This window comes from Echiichthys vipera (genome assembly GCF_963691815.1).
Source record: "Echiichthys vipera genome assembly, chromosome: 20".
Classification (NCBI taxonomy): domain Eukaryota; kingdom Metazoa; phylum Chordata; class Actinopteri; order Perciformes; family Trachinidae; genus Echiichthys; species Echiichthys vipera.
The window spans coordinates 15,865,546-15,886,434 of record NC_139845.1 but is presented as its reverse complement, the minus strand read 5'-3'; the positions used below and the strand labels follow the sequence as shown (position 1 = coordinate 15,886,434).

Genomic DNA, 20,889 nt, shown 5'->3' with positions numbered 1-20,889 from the left:
TTATTATTTACTTTGATGTATTGTTATATTCACATCATGCCATTGTGGAACAGCACACACAAAGCCAGGAAAAACACATATATGGAATTTGATGGTTTAAATTAAAGGCACTGTTAGTTAAAGTTCATAGAATAAACAAGAAAACTCTGTTAATAATCATCATTATCATCATCGTTAGTAACGTCATTCTCACAATCATTGTTACATAAGATGTCTGGTTATATCGTCGCAGCACTAGGAGTCCAGGTGGAGGTTCCTCAGTCAGTACTAGAGAGGCAGGTAGATGGAAGGCTGCAGTAGGTCCCTCTTGCCGTAGGTGGCAGATCCCACGTTGGTCGGTGCATAGACCGTACCGAGAGTGTTACTGGAACGGACCAGGAAGTCAGCTAGCCTTTGGGTGACGCAGGTGGCTGTGTTGCATTTCCTCTTTTGTATGTGGTGACTGGGAGGATAAGAGAAACACCCATAGATACACTGATTTTCATGTAATAAGGATTTAATACAGCTGCTGATTTCTGTAAATGCCCTTACCTGTTCAGAGCTGTGAGCTCCCTCTGCGTCCGTGTACTCATGAGGCCGAGAAATGGGTTGGTGATTAGCCCGGGAGTTAACCAGCCGTCACCGTCTGGGAGAGCACTTTCCTGCTCGCTGGATGAGCTGGTGCTGAAGTACCTGAATCACAGAGAGAAAAGGGCCAAACCGTTTTACACTGATAGCTGATTATACCCTCTTCAAAACATCCACTAGTCCCGAGAGCAAGATGAAAAAGTGGGCACTTAGCTCCCCACAAGTTGCACGATGGAGCACTTTCCCCACACACAAGCACAATTGGCTTCCACCTCCAGAGTTATCAATGCCCTGCTGCTTCTCACAAGGAACATTAAAGCCTTACTTATCACACAATTTCCATGATATTCACCTGTTTGTCCACTGACCCCAGATCCTGTATGATCAACATTTCAGCAAAGTGAAACCTGCAAAATTGAACTGCTTGCCACTGTTTAAATTTGCCACTAATCGTTGCCAAGCCGCACCAAAGATTTCATTGTTCTCTTACCTGTAGCTCGGGGCAGCGGTGACACAGCGCAGCAACACAAGCAGCATGAGGAGAAGCACAGGCACCCTCAGGTGATACATAGTGTAGGGTGATTACCTGGATCAACACAGATATAAAAAAAATTGATTTATTGTTACGGAGGGGTAGGGCAAACCAGTGAATGCATAATTTTAATGACATTGCAATGTATGAACATTATCATGATGTCAGAATTTAACATACATAAAAAATGTGTCATTTCTAAGGGAATTGTGAAAGTCTAATTTAAAGCTCCACTCAATGATTCAGTGACAATAATACACCTGCACCTACCAAGCATAAACCAGTTCAACACTTCATAACAATTTCTATGAATATTCCTTTTCCATGTTGCACAGCCCGCGAGGAAGTGGCGTTACAAATAAGGTCACAACTTAAAAGTATTTTCTGTATTAACAGATTCATTGAGGCCATGGTGATGTCTCTAAAATGCTTGTTTTGTCCAAGTAACAGTCCAAAACCCAAAGATATTCAATTCATCAGCATAAAAGATTAATAAAAGCAACAACTGAGAAGCTGGCACCAGAGAGTATTTGTCTCTTTTGCTTGAAAAATCTCACACTGATTATCAAAACTGTTATAGATTTTTTTTTTCAGCACTAGATTGCAAAAAATTAAATTGAATATAAATATATATATATGTATATTTGAATATTGAATTTACAATAATAAAGTTTTGTTTATTTGACACACAGATTTAAAAGATTTAGCTATATATCGTTTTCAAACCTACAAGAAAACCATTGTTGTATAAACTATACATATAAATAAGATACATACTATCTTAAACTGTTCATTATATACATATATTATATCATATATACACAAGAACTAAAAGAAGCTACTAATTAAACCATTAAGTAAGACCGAGGACTTACTTTCTGTTGTGTCAGCCAGTAGCCAGCAGATCCCAGTCTGTCACTGAAGCAGTACAGGGTTTGTCAGACTGTCACACAAACCGACTCCAACAGTTATAGGCTCAACGCTCAAACCACTTGTGACATCAGCTCCGTCCAAATATAGACTTGCATTTTCATTTACACAGAATGGGGAGGACCAGGGGGGAGGAGGGTTGTATGGGGTTGTCGGTAAATCCAAGAGGGTCTTATATGTAGGCACACTCAGCTGTGTCTTAATGTACACTCTTAAACCTGAGCACTCATCAAATTTTCACTGCACGCACACAAACGCATCTTCATACGTCACCAACCCTCATCATCACTTTCGTCATGATTGTCATCAGCCTCCGTGATGGGACTGACCCGTCATAAACCCACACCAGGGAGAGGAAAGTTCCTGTTTACCTTGAGACACGTAATGAAGTTTTAGGTCACCAAACTCTGGCCCTCCCTCTGCCTCCCTCTGGGCTTCATCGACGATGAATAATAAATGTGAAGATGAATTATCGTTAATAATGAATGCCGTCTCATTATTTTGACAGGACACGTCACAAACAACTGAGAGATACTAATTAATAAAGTCATGTAAAAAAACCTGTGAGTAACACTTGACACAAGTGACCTGGGAATCTGAATAGTTAGCAATTAGCAATCTAACATCTCTTTGCAAGAGTTTCCTGCAAACTTAATTTGAAACTTAATTTTCTACAACTAACTGATATTATTAATATTATTATACCAACATTGGATCGAAGGATAATGTGTAATCTGAAATGTTGCTTGTAGTGACAAACCCGGAGATACTTATCACCCGACTCTATACCCTTTTTTGATACCATGGCAAAAAGAAAAGTAAACCCCTAGATATACAAAACAGGATTTTTTTTCTTCTTTAAAAATGATTAAAGGAAACAACCGTTGCTTAGCGGTTATGCTAACATAGCTTCCAAGGGCTTTAAGCTTTTATCTTCCTAATTGAACTTCGCTTAAGAAATTTGAGCCACAAGCCCTCACAACTTGTGGCTACCCCAGCTGGACCTTTGTTAAAACGGCAGTTGCTTCCAGAAAGAAAACCAAAGTGGTTGAGAAAGAAAAAGATAACAGGAGAAACAACATAGTCATCCCATATGTGGCTGGGGTATCGGAGAAACTCAGGAGGATCTTCAACAAACACTGCATCCCTTTGTATTTCAAACCCAGTAACACACTCAGACAGAGACTAGTTCATCCCAAGGACAGAACACCACACACCCACAAAAGTAATCTGGTTTATGCTGCCCAATGCAACAAGGAATGCAAAGATCATTGGCGAAACAAAACAACCACTGCATAAATGCATGGCCCAACACAGGAGAGCTAACTCCTCAGGCCTGGACTCCGCTGTCCACTTACACCTCAAGGAGAAAGCCCACTCCTTTGATGACAGCAATGTCCAAATCTTGGACAGAGAGGACAGATGGTTTGAAAGAGGAGTAAAAGAAGCCATCTATGTAAAAGTAGAGAAACCATTGCTAAACAGAGGAGGAGGTCTGAGACACCACTTATCTCCAATTTACAATGCTGCCCTTTCATCCCTTCCCAGGAGACTCAACAATCTAACCTCAAAGGACAACTGTTCACACATGGCCCGGGTGACCCCAACGACTGTCGTTCAGACTCAATAGAGCACTAACGAAGTCGAAACCAACTGCCCACCGACTGTCACTCTAACGACGGGCGTGGGCATTTGGAGCACAAAGGGTGTCAGTGACATCATCGGCCTTGTGAGAGGTTAAATACCTGGATCTCCACACCAGTTAGTTGGACCAGTCCCAGCCTGGTCAGATGTGTACATGAACTGATGAAGCCTCTTGGATGAGAGGTGAAACGTCTTCCTAGACAAACAACCAGTCCAGTTGTTTTTTGACTGAAATTGCTTTGAGGATAACGATGACCTGGACGAATAAGAAAATTCACAGGCTAAATTTGAGTGTTGTTTGTAGATGGGTATCGATACCGATACCTAAAAATTAAAGACACGATGAGTCTTTAATTCAATATTTGACTGGACCTGAATATTCAAATATTTGTTTGTTGGGTAGGTTTTCGGTTTTCATTTTCAGTATTCCGATATTCGTTTTTTATAGTTTTTTTTTCTTGATGTAGGCTATCTTAAAGGCGAAATGCAAAATATGTTTTGCATTATATTCTTGTACTCTTTATTCTTTTTAATTGCACTGTTAATGTGGAAATAATGAACTCTCAATGTTGCCAACTTGGGGACTTTCTCGCTAAATCTGGCGACTTTCTAAATCCTCCACTTTTTTTGTCAAACTCGACTAGCAACAAATCTAGAAACTTCTGGTGTTATTGAAGACTATTCTGGTGTTTGAAGACTCTGATGTGAAAGCACGTATCACTCTGCAGTTACTGTCCTCAACAAGCAGCGAGTGCTGCCGTGAGCCCCTGCCCCATCCCAAAGCACTCCCAGGCATTCCTTCAGCTGCAGTCAGAGCTGAGAGGAGACCCACACCACACTGCATCCAGGCTGCAAATGAATTACACATGCGCATTGATCCCTGGCTCACAGAGCGGGATGTAAATAACAAAACAGTCTTTTGATTAAATGTGATATTCTAACATTTAACAAAACAGGACAACATTTAATTCATGTAATGTGGGTCAAGACAAAGCATCAAAGTCATGAAGTTATTTTGAGAAGTAATGGCCAAATGGCAATATAAAAAAAACAGAAAACAAGAACCAACAGACTAAAGTTTATTTGTAGTTCTAAACACATTAGCGGTGTTTAGAGGGGTGGGTTTAGGGGTAACAAAAAAGCACAATAATGTCAAATGATGTTTAGTTTTTGAACATTTAGAGACATCAATGTTTATTAGACTCAGTAGCAGTCCCTTTACCCGCAAGGTGGATAACATTTTGGGCAGGATGACATCATGTTATGACCAGATATTCACTGTTGGTTAGTACTGAATATCCAAAGCACAAAAATGATATTTTGCAGTCCTAATTAGCCACTAATTTCTTAATTCTACTGAAACACGGAAGCCTGTGCATGTCGGAGACACAGAGTCAAGTGTTGTGGGTCTGGTGTCTGTAGAGCATTAGCTGTAGCAGACAAATGTGGTTTTCTGGAGATTTAATACACAGTCCACAGCCACATGTAATTATGCATGGAGGTTAGAGCTGGTTCCTCCGAGTCAGGCTTCAGCACACTTCACCTTCACATGGTGCACGGGTAGGGAAAAAATAACACTGTCCACAGGCCTACACACAGGTACGCAGCGTCCGTTTGCCTGGCATCATCATCATTAGGGGATGGTGAAAATGACAAGACACGGATATGCTTTCAATTTACCATTCACACTGAAGGAGGAGAAGAACTAACAGTACTGTTTGTCCTGAAGCTTATCGGTACTCCGGTACTGACCCAATTAAGTACCCATCCATAGTAGTTGTAATTGGTTTTGTTCCAAAATTTTGGAAGATTATAGTAAGCTAATTCTTTCACACACAGTGGGGTCATCCCTATGTGTCTTATGATCCCTGGTCAGGATACATTGGACCCTTTTTCCCCAAAAGGGTCCAATGTTCCCTTGTCACAAACAAAGCGGTAAACATAGGACCTTTTTTGGGAAAAGCAGGGAACATCGGACCCTATTTTTGAGAAAGGTTCCTATGTTTCCCGGTCACAAACAAAACTGGGAACATAGGACCCGGGGAACATAGGTACGCTCCCCACACAGTGACCTAGAAGCCAAAACATAGCCTACTCTCTATTGAAAAAAGTGCAGTCTCTGTTTGATGGACAAGTAAGCAAACAGTTAGCAATTTTAATGAAAAAACCCTTTGATTGTTTTGGTCGCTGGACCCTTGCACTAGAGGGATATACTGTAGGTAAAATTACTGAGGAATGGACAAATATTCATAATGGTAGATATTTAGCTGGGAAAAGGCTCTGCACAGTAGCTGAGGCATTTTCAGCTAAAACTGAGCTTTGTTAGGACTCAATAGAATATGAAATTGAGTAGGAGCAGTCATAAAAATGCAATTATCAAAGATTGCAAAAAAGAAGATTGACTACCTGGGCCATGTTTCTGACGCTTATCCCACAGTTCTAGTGGGAAGATGCCACCACAGGCTGCTGGTAAGTGCTGGTGGTTATCACCACAGCTTTGAGCTGACAAAGAGATCATCTCCTGCGGTCCTAATGGACATTTAACACACTTTGTGTTTCCTGTAAGCTTCCTAAGAAAACCTGCAATAACCATACAGTGAGAGGATATTTTTTTCAGATTGATTACAGAGTCTTCATGTACAGATACTATTTTTGAGGTCAAAGTTATGTTGTCGAACATACATACATGTTACGAACTAAATGTGTTCCAGTGCATCTGCTGTGAAACAGATTTTTGTCAATGCCTGTTAATGCAACCATATCCTGTGTCATTGTCAAACGGCGGTTTATGAAATAATCATGATAATTTGATTTAATATAATATTAACCTATTAAATATTTAACTGCTCTAGTGGATATGAGCAGGGATTTTAGAAAGGTTAATGTGCACAATCTTGAAAGAATGGACAGGATGGAAGGAAAGACAGAAGAAAAATAAAAAATAGAGAGGGAGATAAAGAAGAAAGTGGGTGGTGTGTGTACAACTTTGTTTGTCCATATACCTCTTTTTAGGAGAGAAAGGCGCAAGGGAGCACTTCATCCCAGTGTCGCAAAGCACTGCCAGGGAATTTTGTTTCTATGATGCACTCAGAACGGCACAACAAAAAGAACATATGCTCTCTCCACGTTGGCAACAATTGAAAAAAATTGCTGGTGCAAAAGCGGCATATGGACACAGGCCCTAAGTCTATTTTTTAAGCTATCGTCTGAGGAAACATGTCTCTTGTATAGTTCTGTTTTCTTGTCCTTTGGAATATTTTGCTTTTGTTAGGAGCCAGATGTGGCAGCTCAATTTCCTGCTCCCATGACAGAAAGAAAGCTACTGATACGGCAGCTGACCCTCAGATCACAGAAAGCTGAGCGAACTTCCGAAATGTATGAGAAATTCTTCTTAGTCCACTGTTATTTCCTCAGCAGCTTTGTTTCCATTTTCATGTTTAGTAGCGGACAGATATTTGGATTTGGAAGCTCCAATACGCAAGCTCAATATGGCTTTATTAGTATTCCTCTAGTGATGGACTTAGGTGGGATCAAGAGTCACTTGGGATTGATTAGTAGATAAGTAGCCAGTGTCACTAAAGGTAATGGTGCTGTGGCCTTTGATAATGACTGTTCATGTTCATTATGATCAACCAGCGATGTTGGTATTACTTTCACCTTGTGAGCCCCTCTGTGTGCCATGATTGTGTAGCGGCCGACATATTTTTTCCTGGTTCAAAACGGACCAAGCGCTGCCGTTTCATTGCTGTGATTGGTTGTAGGTCTATCTTGCGTCCAGACTCCAGCGTGATTTTGCCCTGCACTGTTGATAACGCCCCTTTGAAATCAAAATGAACTGGGAGGTTCCATCCTCATGTGCATTTATGAATAAGTCTGGTGATGCCAGGCTGATGCACTACTCAAAGGACAGACACTCAAGTTTATGTGCAATACCTCAGCACAGTTGGAGGAACGCAACTCCAACTCGCAGTCATAGAGATGCTGGTGGAATAACAGCCTGTTTAGTGAAAAGAGTAGCCTCTGCGCACATGTGACCAGTGTGCGTGTGTGTGTGAGTGTGTGTGTGTGTGTGTGTGTGTGTGTGGTCTCTCTATGGCTCATGATGCATCCACAGACACAAATATACAGTTCATGTCATCGACACCTACCTGTACTGGGAAAACAAATGACTGTGTTTTTTAATGAAGGATTCCTTGGAGGTTTGTTGTTTTGTCTGACTAATATTGCTCAATTACAACATTGATATCTCCTCTACATAAATGCACTAACATGCTTTTGAACACTTGGCAGCTCATACATACTGGTGAGGATCGCATTCATGATTGTTGAATTGTAATACTGCAATTGCAATAATGGCGATGTACACAACAGTAGTGGTTGAGAGAAATCATTCAAAGAAAGAGAAATCAAAGTGATCTTCAATTATGTATATATCTTATGTATCTTACATGGTAGCGCATCGATACTAGATTGGATGTATCACATGATTCATTCATACATATTCAACCGCTTGTCCGGGGCTGGAGCCGATCCCAGCTGACATCGGGCATGAGGCGGGGTACACCCTGGACGGGACGCCAGTTTATCGCAGGGCACATAGAGACGAACAGAGGCAGACAACCATTCACACTGACATGGGCAATTCAGAGTCATCAATTTACCTAACACATGCATGTCTTTGGACTGTGGGAGGAAACCGGAGAACCAGGAGAAAACCCACGCTGACACCTATGCTAAAGTTACGGCTATGCTAATCTAGCTAATTTTAGCTATAACGTCTGAAAATACCATAACCCTACAGTTCTCCTCCAAAAGTGAATGCTGAGACTATAGATTTTCAAAAATTGTATTTGCAACTTGTTTGCTAGCAGGTTCAGCACTTCATCCTTGAGGTGATAATATGCCAGCATCGCATGAATTCACAACTTGTTGAGATGCCCCCAAGAGACCAAAACATCTGCAGGTTTAATTAACAATGGGATACCGTATGTTTGAAAATATCAATTTGCACTTTTAGCACATACGCCTCTTGTGAGTCAGGAACCTAATTTTCACATTATTTGTGTCCACAGCATGACATTGTGTTTGGATTTGGTGTCATGTATGTTGTTAAAGCTGTGAAAGGATCACATCTGCAAAATTTAAGATGTCAATACTACCAAACATTCAAGGATTCATTTAATGACAGAGAAAAAAAAACATTCAGTTTGGACAATATACGTTCAGTTGCAGGGCTGCTGTGTAATCATGTGCACACACAAGTCGATGTTTTGGATTGTTGCCCAATCGTGCACATCCAGTTTATACCAAGAACTTTACTATGTTTTAACAGCTGTGGAAATGGGAGCACTGGTAGCCCATTTCTTCTTCAGGATTACGTGTAATATAACAGTTCTATACTGTAATTAAACAGGTAAAGAAATACTGTTAGCATAGAGGATGCTAAAGCCCACACACAAAAAAAAAACCCTCTTGACAAATCCAAGTAAATGTGACTTTTGGCCAAACTCAGGTACATTTCAGGAATGGTCCCAGTTGTTGAACAATGTTAGTTCTGTGGTCTGTCAGTTCCTTTGCTGTGTGTTGTTTCTTCCCCTAACTCCTTGGCACCTGTGAGACCATCCTCTTTTCCCACCTCTGACTTCAGACCACCCATCTTTATATTTGCCTCCTCACTCGGAAGAGGGTGGTCTTTGTCAGGGATTTCAGCTGTTGCCTCTCCTGTGTGTCGTTTGTGGAGCTCAGTCTGCCATCTTCGGGAAAGTGCTCTGTTCTGTGAATCTCCTCTCCCTCTTCCAGTTCTGGTGTGGTTCTTACCCAAACTTTGGGAGCATGAAGCGGTTTGGGAGTTTTACAAGCACTAGGGTGGTCCCCTGTGAGATTCGATGGAGCTTGAAGTTCAATTTCCTTTGAAGCGTTTGTATTCTGCTTCTCTGGTTCTCGCTCTGGTTTCTTAAACTGTCGTCTAAGGAGGATGATGACGGCAATGATGAAGAAATATGAGGAGCCACTGAGACATGTCATCAGACCCAGGAAGATGAACCTGAAAATAAAGCCAAAAGATGGACCGAAGGCAATAAAGGGCACACATCCTTAGTCCTATTGTGTCTAAATAGGTGGAGAAACACTGTACCTGTACATATCAGAGTCATAAATGCGACATGCACCCCTGCCCCCGCACTTTTTGATCGCCCACTTCAGGCAAGTTGAATCAATCAGGGCTCCAAAATACACTGGTGCAGGAAGTCCACCTACAGACAAGGTTTATTCATTACTCATATCATCTTATTTTGGCTGTTACATGTCTAATACAAAAATGTGCACTCAAGCTAGACAAAATGATAAAATATTATCAGAAGAGTAAGCATTAGTTTTTGTGACTTTTCAGAAACTGTGCTAAGGTGGCAAAGCAAAACAAGTCCTTATCAAAATATTATAAAAACAACTTTGTATGCAACTGAAAGTAAAGACTCTTACCAAGCGTTCTAGTTACCATGGTGTGGACACCCAGCGCAAGGGATTTGAGTTCTGGTGAGATGCATCTGTTATTACAAAATACAGTTGTACCAGGTCACTTATGTACATGATTCATATTGTAGGAAGTTGCTATGCCAATCAGGGTCTTTAAAGTAGTAGTGTGACATTTTTCAGGAATATGCTTTTTTGCTTTCTGAAAGCGAGTTAGATGAGAAGAAATACTACTCATGTCTGTACGCTAAATATGAAGCTACAGCTAGTAACTGCATCAAAACAATTAGGTTCATGCTGTCACTCACGCCTCAAATCATAAGAATGGAAAACAGTAGCACTGATATTGCCGCTTATCATGGTTTCCTTCGTGACATAAAACGGTGAACAGACCGTATGATGACCATGTAGCCAGGTGTGGCTCCCAGAGAGTTGATGAAGGAGCTGAGAACAGATACAGCCATGTAGGAGGTGAAACTGCGGCTGCAGTCCTTGGCATGAGGACACTGGCCCAGCCTCACAGATGTACTGCTGCCTGCTGGGTAGGAGGCTGACACACAGCTGCAGTTGTGGAAGACCTGATAAAGAGAGACAAACTGTCATTTATAATTGAGAAAGTCACTGAATGAGGAGGGTGAGACGCAGGTAAAAAAGCTCTGAAGGCTAATAAATGGATCTTTGAGCTTCGATACGTTTTTTCGAATGCATTTATTTGAAGCAATGCATGAATTTCTTTTTGTTAAAGCATTAAGAAAGAAGCTTTGTTTGATTACATTTATTTAACTGACTATCAATAATATCAGATATACATAGACTTTAAAGATGGAAAGCTTGACAGCTCCCTGAAAGTGAAGCCAAAGGGTAGGTCTTATCACGCTGGTGTGTGTTTTCAAGTGTTCATTTTTCTTCTAACTTTGGTTTTAATGAGTTATTCGATGCTATAAAAACAGGTTAACCATGATTGACAGCTGTGCTTGGCCCACGATTGGTTGGGCAGGACTTGGATGCCGCCCTATCATTACTGCACAGACCCTGGTTGCAAAACTACAACATGGCGGCACACATATTGGGGATATTTTGGCTTCACTTGTGTACAGTGAGATGAAGTTGAGGCATGTCTTCCATCTTTATATACAGTCTACACACAGGAACTATTACCTTGTCCTTGTTTACTACTTGTAAGACTGCGGTTTCTTGGTAGGATAAAAGGGACTTCACGTGGGACTTAACATGCTTTAACTAAGGACTCAACTTGACTTGACCTGATTGGCTCGAGAAAAAGGGACGTGGGACTTGGACCAAATGACTCAAGTCATATATTTATCTGCAACATACATGTTATTGTGCACCCCTGCTTTGTAAAATAACAAATAAATGAACCTTGCAACATTGAAAGGGATTTCAATGAGACATATTAGTAACTCCAGAGAAAAGAACATGAATGTATGCTTCGATAAAGTATTTCACTCAGAATGGGGAGTGCAGAGAGATGATGAACGGGGAGAGAAAGAGAGGGAATTTGTGCTAATATTCTTCTTTTGGAGTTAAATCATTTCTTTTGGCCATTCCCTTTTTAAACCTTTTTGAGCACCTGGAAAAGCACTGTATACATTTGATGGATTTTTTGTCATTATTCAGTGTTTAGGGTTTTTCAGAAAATATGATTTCTTTCGGCCCTACTGTGTTCTTGCCGTATCCACTGGAGCTGAGGCAGCCAGCCATACACGGAGAGATGTAGGTGATGCCGCTGTCTGAGCACACAGGGTCCCACTCATCTGTTGAACACGAGCAGTCTCTGTTACACTCTGAGAAGAGCATATCCCTGTTTGATGATATACGCTGCGTCCTGTGGGGCAAAGAGGGGTTATATTTTGGTATTAGCCGCAGGTTATTCTATTTTGAGGGTGTAAAAAGAGTTCATTTGGTACATTATTTTGGTGTGTTAAAACTGTAGTCATCTTCATACACCCCTAACGTCTCAGCACTGACCCGTTGTATGAGATAGTGAGCCCAGCCATGGGAAGGTTATCACACTTGGTGCCAAACTTTAGCAGCAGGAGGAGGTATGCTGTGAAGGATGTGGCAAAGGAGAGCTGAGCTCCTGACACCAAACTCAGTTTATACCTCTTCATCAGCAGCCCTCCCAGGAAGATCCCCACCGCCACCGCTGGCAGGTTTAACACACCTGGAAGAAAAACACAAGAGGGTCTGGACTCTGCTTCCCCACTCATGGACCTGACACAGTTTGGGTAGCGATTTCTGATATATGTTCGTCACAGAAAATGAGCCAGGGCCAATGAGTCTGAGTTTGAAAAAAATATGAGTGGTATCAGTTTTCTTTTGATAGAAAATGGTAACAGGTCCCACAGACCTGAACATCATACAAGGGTTAAGTGCCTGTAATACAATTTGTATTAACAGGTATATGACTTACTATACAATACGCAGTCTTATTCCTGCAATGCTCTTAAAGGGGGGAAAAAGACAGAGTGTCTATTTACTTTGCTGTGCGATCTGGCTATTTACACCTGACCCCTAAACCACCGCCTCAAAGAGTGACAAAGTACAGGTACAAATACCATACATTGATATTTACACCTGGCAAATATAGCCTTTGCCAAAAAAAAGTGCACTTATTTGCTTTCTTGCTGAGACTTAATTGAATGATACAACTCTTAGTACAACGTTATAAATGGCAAGCTACAGCCAGGAGACAATTAGCTTGGATTAATATGACTGGAAATAGCCTGCCTGGCTCTGCCCAAAGGTAAATAAATGTACAGTACCCGTTTTTATTGGGCTGTCCCCGGAGATATCCCCATTTTAACTGTGTTAATAAAGGCCGCCAACTGAAATAATATTTTACGAGGCAAGAGAGACTGGGCAGCAGAGCCAGTTGACATCCTAATCATGGTCAAATACATGAAAATAGAAATAACATTGGATATTTGTAAATGTAGGTGTTTTTATGAATATGGCAACTACATAAACATCATTTTTTTTTCACCTATAAGGAAGTTGGCTCTGGATGCAGACTGTCCAAACTGTTGTTCCATGTATTTGGCTTTGAAGGTAAACAGGCCGATGAAAGAGTTGAACTTCAGGATGCTCCCACAAAGGAGCAGGAAGTAAGCAGGAGTTCCCAACAGGCGCTTTAGCGAGGGAAGAAACCCTGTGGAGGGGCATCCAGTAAAAACACAAGCAATGACCATCAACTTGTACACATGAGCTAATGTTAATTTGTATAATACCAAATCCGTACTACGGTAAATAGTACATTTTAATTGGAAATGCTATGACGTATCATTGGTGTTATGGGAATAAGAAGAGGACTGTCTCAACCTTTAGCGATGTCAGTCAGCTTGAGGTTGTGATTGTTGTTGGAGGCATCCTCTGTCCCATCTGGGGTCTCGAGAGTGGGCGTCAGCTTGCCCTCGTCTCCCTCCTGCTTTGGCAGTGAACGGGGCAGGAACCAGAAGGGGATGCTGGAGATGAGAAGGAGGGCGGAGGATACCATGAAGCCCATCCACCAGGCACCCACCCAGCGGGCATCTTTAGGAGTGATGGACACACTTTCTGGGAGACGGAGAAGAGCATGATGTTATTTCTAAAAGAAACAGGCTAATTGCATCTTAATTATCAGTGGTAGAGTAGAGACTAGTAGAGACACTGTAGGGTTTGGCAATATGACCAAAATGTTCTATCCTGACATAGGCCATATACTGTATTTGTTCTGGTAATTCAATAAATATAAGTCTATGTGAAATAAAACTATTTTTACAATTTTGTATTTCTCCTGTGTGAATCAAATAGTAGAGTATTTCCCATGTCCCATTGCAGTTTGTCTGCCGGTTTCTCTTCATCACAATACAAACGATATTGAAAAATATATACAATAGACATTTTGATATTGTTTTGACGCTATGTATATATCTTCCTACTTCTATCACAAAAATGACTTTAGCTCAACATATCACGATATTCCTTCAGGTATTTCAAATAACAGTAGTATTATTTACAATGTAATCGTTATAATAATTATTATTATTATTATTAGTTTTCAAAATATTTATACCATTGAAAGACGATAAGTTATCATAATGAATTATCACCCATCCCTACGACACTGCACACTTTATTAAGGTAGAATAATTGAGTGTGTTTGATGAATAAATTATTCAGTCCAGACAATTCCTCACAGAGATACTAGTAGTTGGGCAGGGCAGTATGCAGAGACCTCACTGACCTGTTCTGACAGGTGTAAGCCTATTTTTATGGTAGCGTGTCAGCCCTTTGCACCATGAACAGCACACTGACTCAAAATCAGTCCAAACCAAAGCTTCAGTCTGTCGAAACATAAAATTATAGCCAAAACGTATTATTAGGTTTAGCTCTTTCGGTCTACACAGAAAGTGTTTCATATTCAATTCATTGTTGAAACAATGACTCCTTGATTTAGGACAGAGAAAGACAAGACGCTTCTCTTCCTGAAGACCGTGCAGCTGTAGCTAGTCAGGCTCAGTTGAGCTAACGTAAGCTTTTACAGTGAAGACAAACCATAACTGATGATACATACTTATTGAAACAAATGCATTACACTTACCTACATCAATAAAACCAATGTCAACATATAGTCTGGCACAATAGGAGCCCAGGAGGAAACCGAACATGGGGCCCAGGAGAGTGATGGTCTGGAGACAAGCTGCAAATCACAAAATAAGCGATAGACTAACACTTTTCATGATGCGGTCTGAGAAGGTGAGAAGAGGAATTTAAATAAAACTTAGGTGGGGATACATTTGATACGCATGATTAGAAAATATTTTAAATATATGTGTAGGTTTTAAGATATTTTTCGGTTGGTTAGCACAATTTACCTTTTAAAAAACCCATTGGAAACCCCGAAATGAGCAAAGATATCCTACCTATATAGAAGGGTGAGTTTTCCGCTGCAGCAAAGTCGTCGATGTAAGAGATGCCCAGAGGTGTGACCGGGGTTTCTCCAATTCCCCGCAGAGCATTTCCCAAAAACACATAGATCCACATGCTGGAACCAGACTCTCTCACACATCCTCCATAAAAGAAACACACGATAATGATTTTGTTACAAGCATCTGATTGTCATGGACACCACTTTATACTATCTCTGATGTATTGCGAAACATCTTGCAGGCATTTTCTTTAAGTGTTTAAAATCAGCAAAGGCCAGTGCAGTTCCTAGTTCAAAAGACAACAGCAGTGCGTGTGTGTACGTGCGTGTTTTTGTGTGTGTCTGTGTGTGTGTGTATTGACTGCACTATTCCCAGATTAGTTTCTAAAAGAAGACTTTGGCGCGTGTTTATGAAAACCACCCTCCCATTCACAAGAGAAAGAGAAAAATAAAGCCTGCTACCTCAATAACACCGACTACCTCAAACCACATGTGTGAATACGACGCAGTGTTGATTCAATATCGGTGTAACGGGATGCAGCTTTAAGCTTGCATACCGCTGCATTGTATGTGACTTCCATATTGTGTCGCTTCCTAATACGTCTCATCAGAATGGCGGAACAGGATCAATATATTGCATTATGTGGGTGCATGTGGGTGTTTTTGTGAGAGGAATTTATTATGTCTTAACAATAGAAAGACCGGAGTAACATTCAACTGATGCCCATCTCAGAGAAGTATGTCCAGGCTGAATTTATTACCATTAATATTATAGATGTCTGCTTTCGCTGTGATGTTACAAAACCTGATGATCCCAAATATTCTTTTGTCCAGCTTTCAGCTCTTGTTGGTCCGCATACAGACTGATTATTACACGAATACTGCGTCTTTGTTCAGTTTCGGCATCTTCTTTTACCGTGACTTTTAAAATTATAGAAGTTTTGTTTTGAGAGGTGTAGCTTTGCGGTGGATAACAGCAGTACGCGCACAGCACGGGGGTGAGTGGCTTTGAAGGTCACACCAGGATCAGTGCATCCCAAGAACGTTGAAGAAAGTTACTGAGTTGATAAGGCTTTTGAAGCAGGTTACAGGTTAAGGCACTCTGTGTATATAATACTGGCTTGGTTTCTTGTTTTCTGACCATAGTAAAGGCATCTAGTGTAGCTGACCTTTCCACCTACATGACCACTACTGCACAAGTTTTCCTAGGTCTGTAATTCTTGTGCTACACATCTTCTTCTGTTCAAGAAATAAGCACAGATATGTGGCTTTGTAACCATAAAGTGAAAAAAAAACCTATTAATGAGTGTATAAAGAGTCTTTGAGTGTCAAATGACTGATATGTCAATGGAAGTGGAGGCCAACCTTGGTCTTCCTCTATCTGAATTTCAGGTACTTCGGTTTTAAGGGGATCTGCACAGGCGGCAATGTTCATGCTGTCATTCTGGAGAAGCTGAATGACTGTCTTGTACTTGTAGCTGTGAAAAAACACAATAAGGCATTATACTGCATCATTTGTAGCTCTTTTTTTTTGTTGTTTGTTTTTTTAAGTTTTCGAAATCGAGCATTTGTTGACGTTTACCGTCCCATGAAGAAGTGCGTCAGGCCGCTGAGAAAGGCCCCTACAGCCATGAGGAAGCAGCCCACAGCAATGAGCCTGGGTCGATGGAACTTGGACCCAAAATGGCTGACCACAGCAAGAAACAGCAAGTTGCCTAACTCCAACAAAAGCAGCAGAAGAAAAAAAAGTATACATTTAGAGAATTACAAGCTATGAAGTTGAACATAACAAACTGGCAGAAAGAGAAAAAAAAAAAGAAAAGAAAAAGAGATTAAGGTTAAACCAAAGATACCCATCTCAAAACTTCCATCTATGAGTCCAACGTGTGTGCTGGAGAGGTCAAAACGTCTCTCAATCTGAGTGATGGAGCTCTTCATGTAGGTTCCTATCAAAGCCTTGGAGAAACTGGCGAAGGACAGCGCTACAATAAACAACTAGAAAACACAAGGGAAATATAAGTCATCAAAATAGGCCGAAAATTACAGCAAAATCATATTTCACAACAAAGTACTGTAAACTGTAAATGAAACAGCTTTTTCTTATAAATATCTAACCTGACTCTCGCCAGATGAATTTCGTTCCTCCTTGCTTCACTCACCCATCTGGGATCGCTCCATTAGAAAGTGATTTCAGGAGGCTGGGCCTTATCAAAAATCCTGGCATATGATTGGATAAACTACTTGTCCGTCATCTTTATTGACACGCTAATTCAACCACTCACATCGAAACCAACCTGTGAGGCTGATGAGAGCGATGCAGGGAAAAGTCAAACAGAACAGCCCACATGGTTTCCACCAACAAGAGCCTTCAGAGCCGTTCTCTGGTGTTCTTTAAAAAAAAGAAATAGTTGTTTAAATTGGACAACACTGATGAAACAGCAGCATCAATGTTGCCGTCTTCTTCCTAGATGGGAGCCGCCATTGTTGTCTGAATCACAAACAGTCGCTTCTCTACGACGTAACATCTATAAAACCCCCGCCCGGCGGTCCTGATTGGCCTGACCATTTTTTGTGGACCCTGAAATCCTTTTCCTACGGAGCGAATCCAGATGGCTGAGTGGAGCTAGGCGGAGTAAAGACGGAAGCAAGACGGAACGAAACTCATCTGGTGGGAGTCAGGTTAATAAATATCCACAAGTTCCTGCTATCTCTGCTTTTATGTCAAAGGTTGCACTTCTCAAACTTAAAAAATGGATTCTGCCTCCTTCATTGCAGCCTCCACAGCTCTTGGGTTTTACTCTGTGTGTTTCACCCTGGAGTCCCTTTATTACTAAGTCAATTCCCTTGACGATTACTGCAATGTACAGCATTTCATACTTTTATGCTGTACTGCAACAGAGGGAAACTAAATACACAAAAACAGTGTATTTAGTTTGTATATGTCCAACCCAAGAACTACAGACGTCTTGGATGAAATTGACGTGTTTTGGGGAGAAGTGCTCCATTTACTTTGCACATGCTGATGTAGTGCTGCAATCAGACAAGGCTGAGATACAGACTAACGCTGAAGTGTTTAACAAAGGCCGATATGCTGATCCAGAGTAGAACACATCAACATCAGCTCTTGGCTTGAGTCTACCCATTTTGGGGGAATAAAATTTTCAATTGAGCAAAAACAAGCTGAGAAGAGGGAGTGCTAGCAGCTGCACTGTTGCATCGCCTGTTAGGATTTTAACTGATGTCATTATCTGGAGCCATTTACTCTGAGTGCATCGATAGAATGAACTTCAGCCCATGAAGATGAACAGAATTACAAGCAGCCAGCAGAGGAGCGTTGATTACAGAAAGTTGCAGTACTTTGAGAGTTGAGAGGCCAGGGTGTTTTCTGGTCTCTTGATCACGGTCACACAGAGCCTGCTGGCTGGTCATCTTCTCTCCGTACTCTTCTGCTTCCTCCATCCTACGCTCAACGTTTGTCTGCCCGTCCATCTAGCTATTGCAGGAAAAAGCAGACATAGACAATAGACAGGCATTAAGATCAGGCTTAAAGATAAAGAAAATGGGTTTTGACTGAATTCATTATTCACAACATTTTAACATCTCATATTACCTCCAGTAGTGAAGGGTAGACCTACTTAAAGGAAGAGTTCAACATTTTGGAAAATGATTTTTGGAAATGATCGATACCACTCTCATGTTTGTATGGTAGGCTTGGATGCAGACATGTGACTCAAATCATTTGGTCCAAGTCTCAAGTAAGTCCCGGGTCATTTTTTCTTGGGCGTGTCAAGTCACAGGTGATGTTAGGTCAAGTCACTTACCTGCAGTATCTGGTCTTTATAAAGAGAAAAGACAAGATATTAAGATATATTTGTACTATAATTATTGATATTCAGTGAAATAAATGTTTTCAAAGAAAAAGCTTATCAAAAATATCTTCCCAAACACTTTTAAACTGTAAATATGTAGACTGAGATTACAATGTAATCAGTCAAAAAGCCAGTGTTTTATTCAGGGGATTGGGTTGATTATTGTATAGTCGTCATCAGGCAAACATTAGCTATTGACGGAGCTGTGAGAGAACAATGTTAGCTAACATCAGTCCTAACAGACACCTATATTGTCAACATTGACATTTAATATTTAATATTTAAACTGAAACTGACAAGTTATTCAAGTCATCATATCTAAAGTCAAGACACAAGTCTTCAACTTTCAAATGAAGTCAAGTCTGAATTATTATTATTTTCTGTCAAGTTATGTTACAAGTCATCAAAATGGTGACTTGAGTCAACTCAAGTCCTCATCTCTGATAAAAATGTAGCTGGAACCAGTTAGACAAGCTTAGCGTAAAGACTGGAGAGAGGGCTAACAGCTAACCAGGCGCAGTCCGAAGGAAACACAATCTGCCTACCAGCAACTAAAAAGGCCACTTTACACTTATCTACAAATGAGTGGTATCAATCTCCTCATGTGACTTTTTACTCAAACGCAAATCATTATTAATTTTCCATGCAAGTCACACTATGCTTTTAAACTTGGTTTACACACTCATTTCATATAAATCCTACATACATTCTAGATGTTTAGATGTATTTATAGTAATGTCACCTTAAATTGTATCAAACTTATAATTTTCCTAAAATGCAAATTATTTTTACAAATTAGCAGTTGTGAACCTACAGTAATGATCATCTTCACATTGACATCATATTTTACCAAACTTTCCATTCATCAGTACATCAGGAATCTACTGTTTTAAAGCTTAGTGGATGGTTTCAAGGACCTGACATTAGGTTTCCAGTCATTTGCTATGAGCACAAAAGATGTTGTTACCATTGTAATGTTTAAAAAGATGCATTTCAACAATCACTATCAACTTATTAGGCAAAGCCAAACCTGTCACCTTCTCTTAACATGTCTGAATTTGTAAAGGGGGTGAAAACCGAGATGCTGAACTGGTACCTGTGTAAACTCCACCAGCGTCTCCTCACGATCCTCTCAGCTCATCAAGCATCAGGAGCTGCAGGTTGAATCCATAACGGAGAGGAAAATGGTTTCTGCTGTCAAATTATTTGCTCCCTGGAAACCTTGAGAGGGGGAGGGACCTGCCATAAAGTAACACAATTAACCAGCATGTGTTTCACCTCATAACTGCAATAATCCTCCTCAGGTTTAGCTTAGTTAATACTTAAAAGTGCAGCCTGCCTTTAAAGTCAGAGGAATCCAAATTTTGTTATACACAGAGAGAGAAATAGCAAAATCTCTACTGCAACTACTGAGGAAGTTCAACAAAATACCTATTGCATCTCCAGGGCGGGGGACTTTGGGGTTTCCCCTCTCTTCTTCTCCTGCTCCTCTTTAACCAGATATGCGTCTCTCCTCCTAATCAGAGGAAGAAAACTGGTCCTCTCCCCAAGCTCCTATTCTCCAGAGTGAAGGCAAAGCAGTTACTTGGAACCAGCGGGGACAAAAGGCCTCGCACATTTTTATTCCACACACACGGCCAGGAGGGGGACAGCAACAAGAGAACAGAGGGGAGGTGGAGGGGAGACAGATTAATAACTTCAAACCAGGCCCCATTTTTTTTTCTCACAAGGCAAAATATCAGACACTTGTCGCTTTAAAAAGGGATTTAAAAAAGAGAGGTGTTGTTTTTCAAGGAAAGCCTTTTATATTTCTAATGATAACACTTACAATCATACATATTACACCGAGACAAAATCAACCCCAGTCTTTGGATTTGCTTTGGTGAAGACCTAAAATGTGTCTCTTAGTGTCATTTACAAGTGTGTCTGTAAATGTGTGTGGGAATGCT

At 40.7% G+C, this 20,889-nt stretch overlaps 2 protein-coding genes across 2 annotated transcripts; both read right to left on the bottom strand.

Annotated features, from left to right (window-relative positions):
- Nucleotides 1-267: 267 nt before the first annotated feature.
- On the bottom strand, nt 268-1,137 carry iapp (islet amyloid polypeptide; the record flags this gene model as incomplete). Its single annotated transcript, XM_083934974.1, has 3 exons — nt 268-442; nt 532-672; nt 1,058-1,137. 3 exons carry the CDS (start codon nt 1,135-1,137, stop codon nt 268-270), a joined length of 396 nt encoding a protein of 131 aa, XP_083791100.1.
- Nucleotides 1,138-9,331: 8,194 nt separating this feature from the next.
- On the bottom strand, nt 9,332-20,496 carry slco1e1 (solute carrier organic anion transporter family, member 1E1; the record flags this gene model as incomplete). Its single annotated transcript, XM_083935096.1, has 16 exons — nt 20,372-20,496; nt 20,037-20,179; nt 18,429-18,564; nt 16,925-17,066; nt 16,654-16,786; nt 16,437-16,549; nt 15,067-15,213; nt 14,745-14,843; nt 13,484-13,717; nt 13,149-13,313; nt 12,131-12,326; nt 11,822-11,987; nt 10,535-10,719; nt 10,151-10,215; nt 9,807-9,924; nt 9,332-9,716 (listed from the first exon to the last, which is right to left on the bottom strand). Exons 3-16 carry the CDS (start codon nt 18,558-18,560, stop codon nt 9,332-9,334), a joined length of 2,280 nt encoding a protein of 759 aa, XP_083791222.1. The 5' UTR covers nt 18,561-18,564; nt 20,037-20,179; nt 20,372-20,496.
- Between the last annotated feature and the right edge of the window lie 393 nt (nt 20,497-20,889).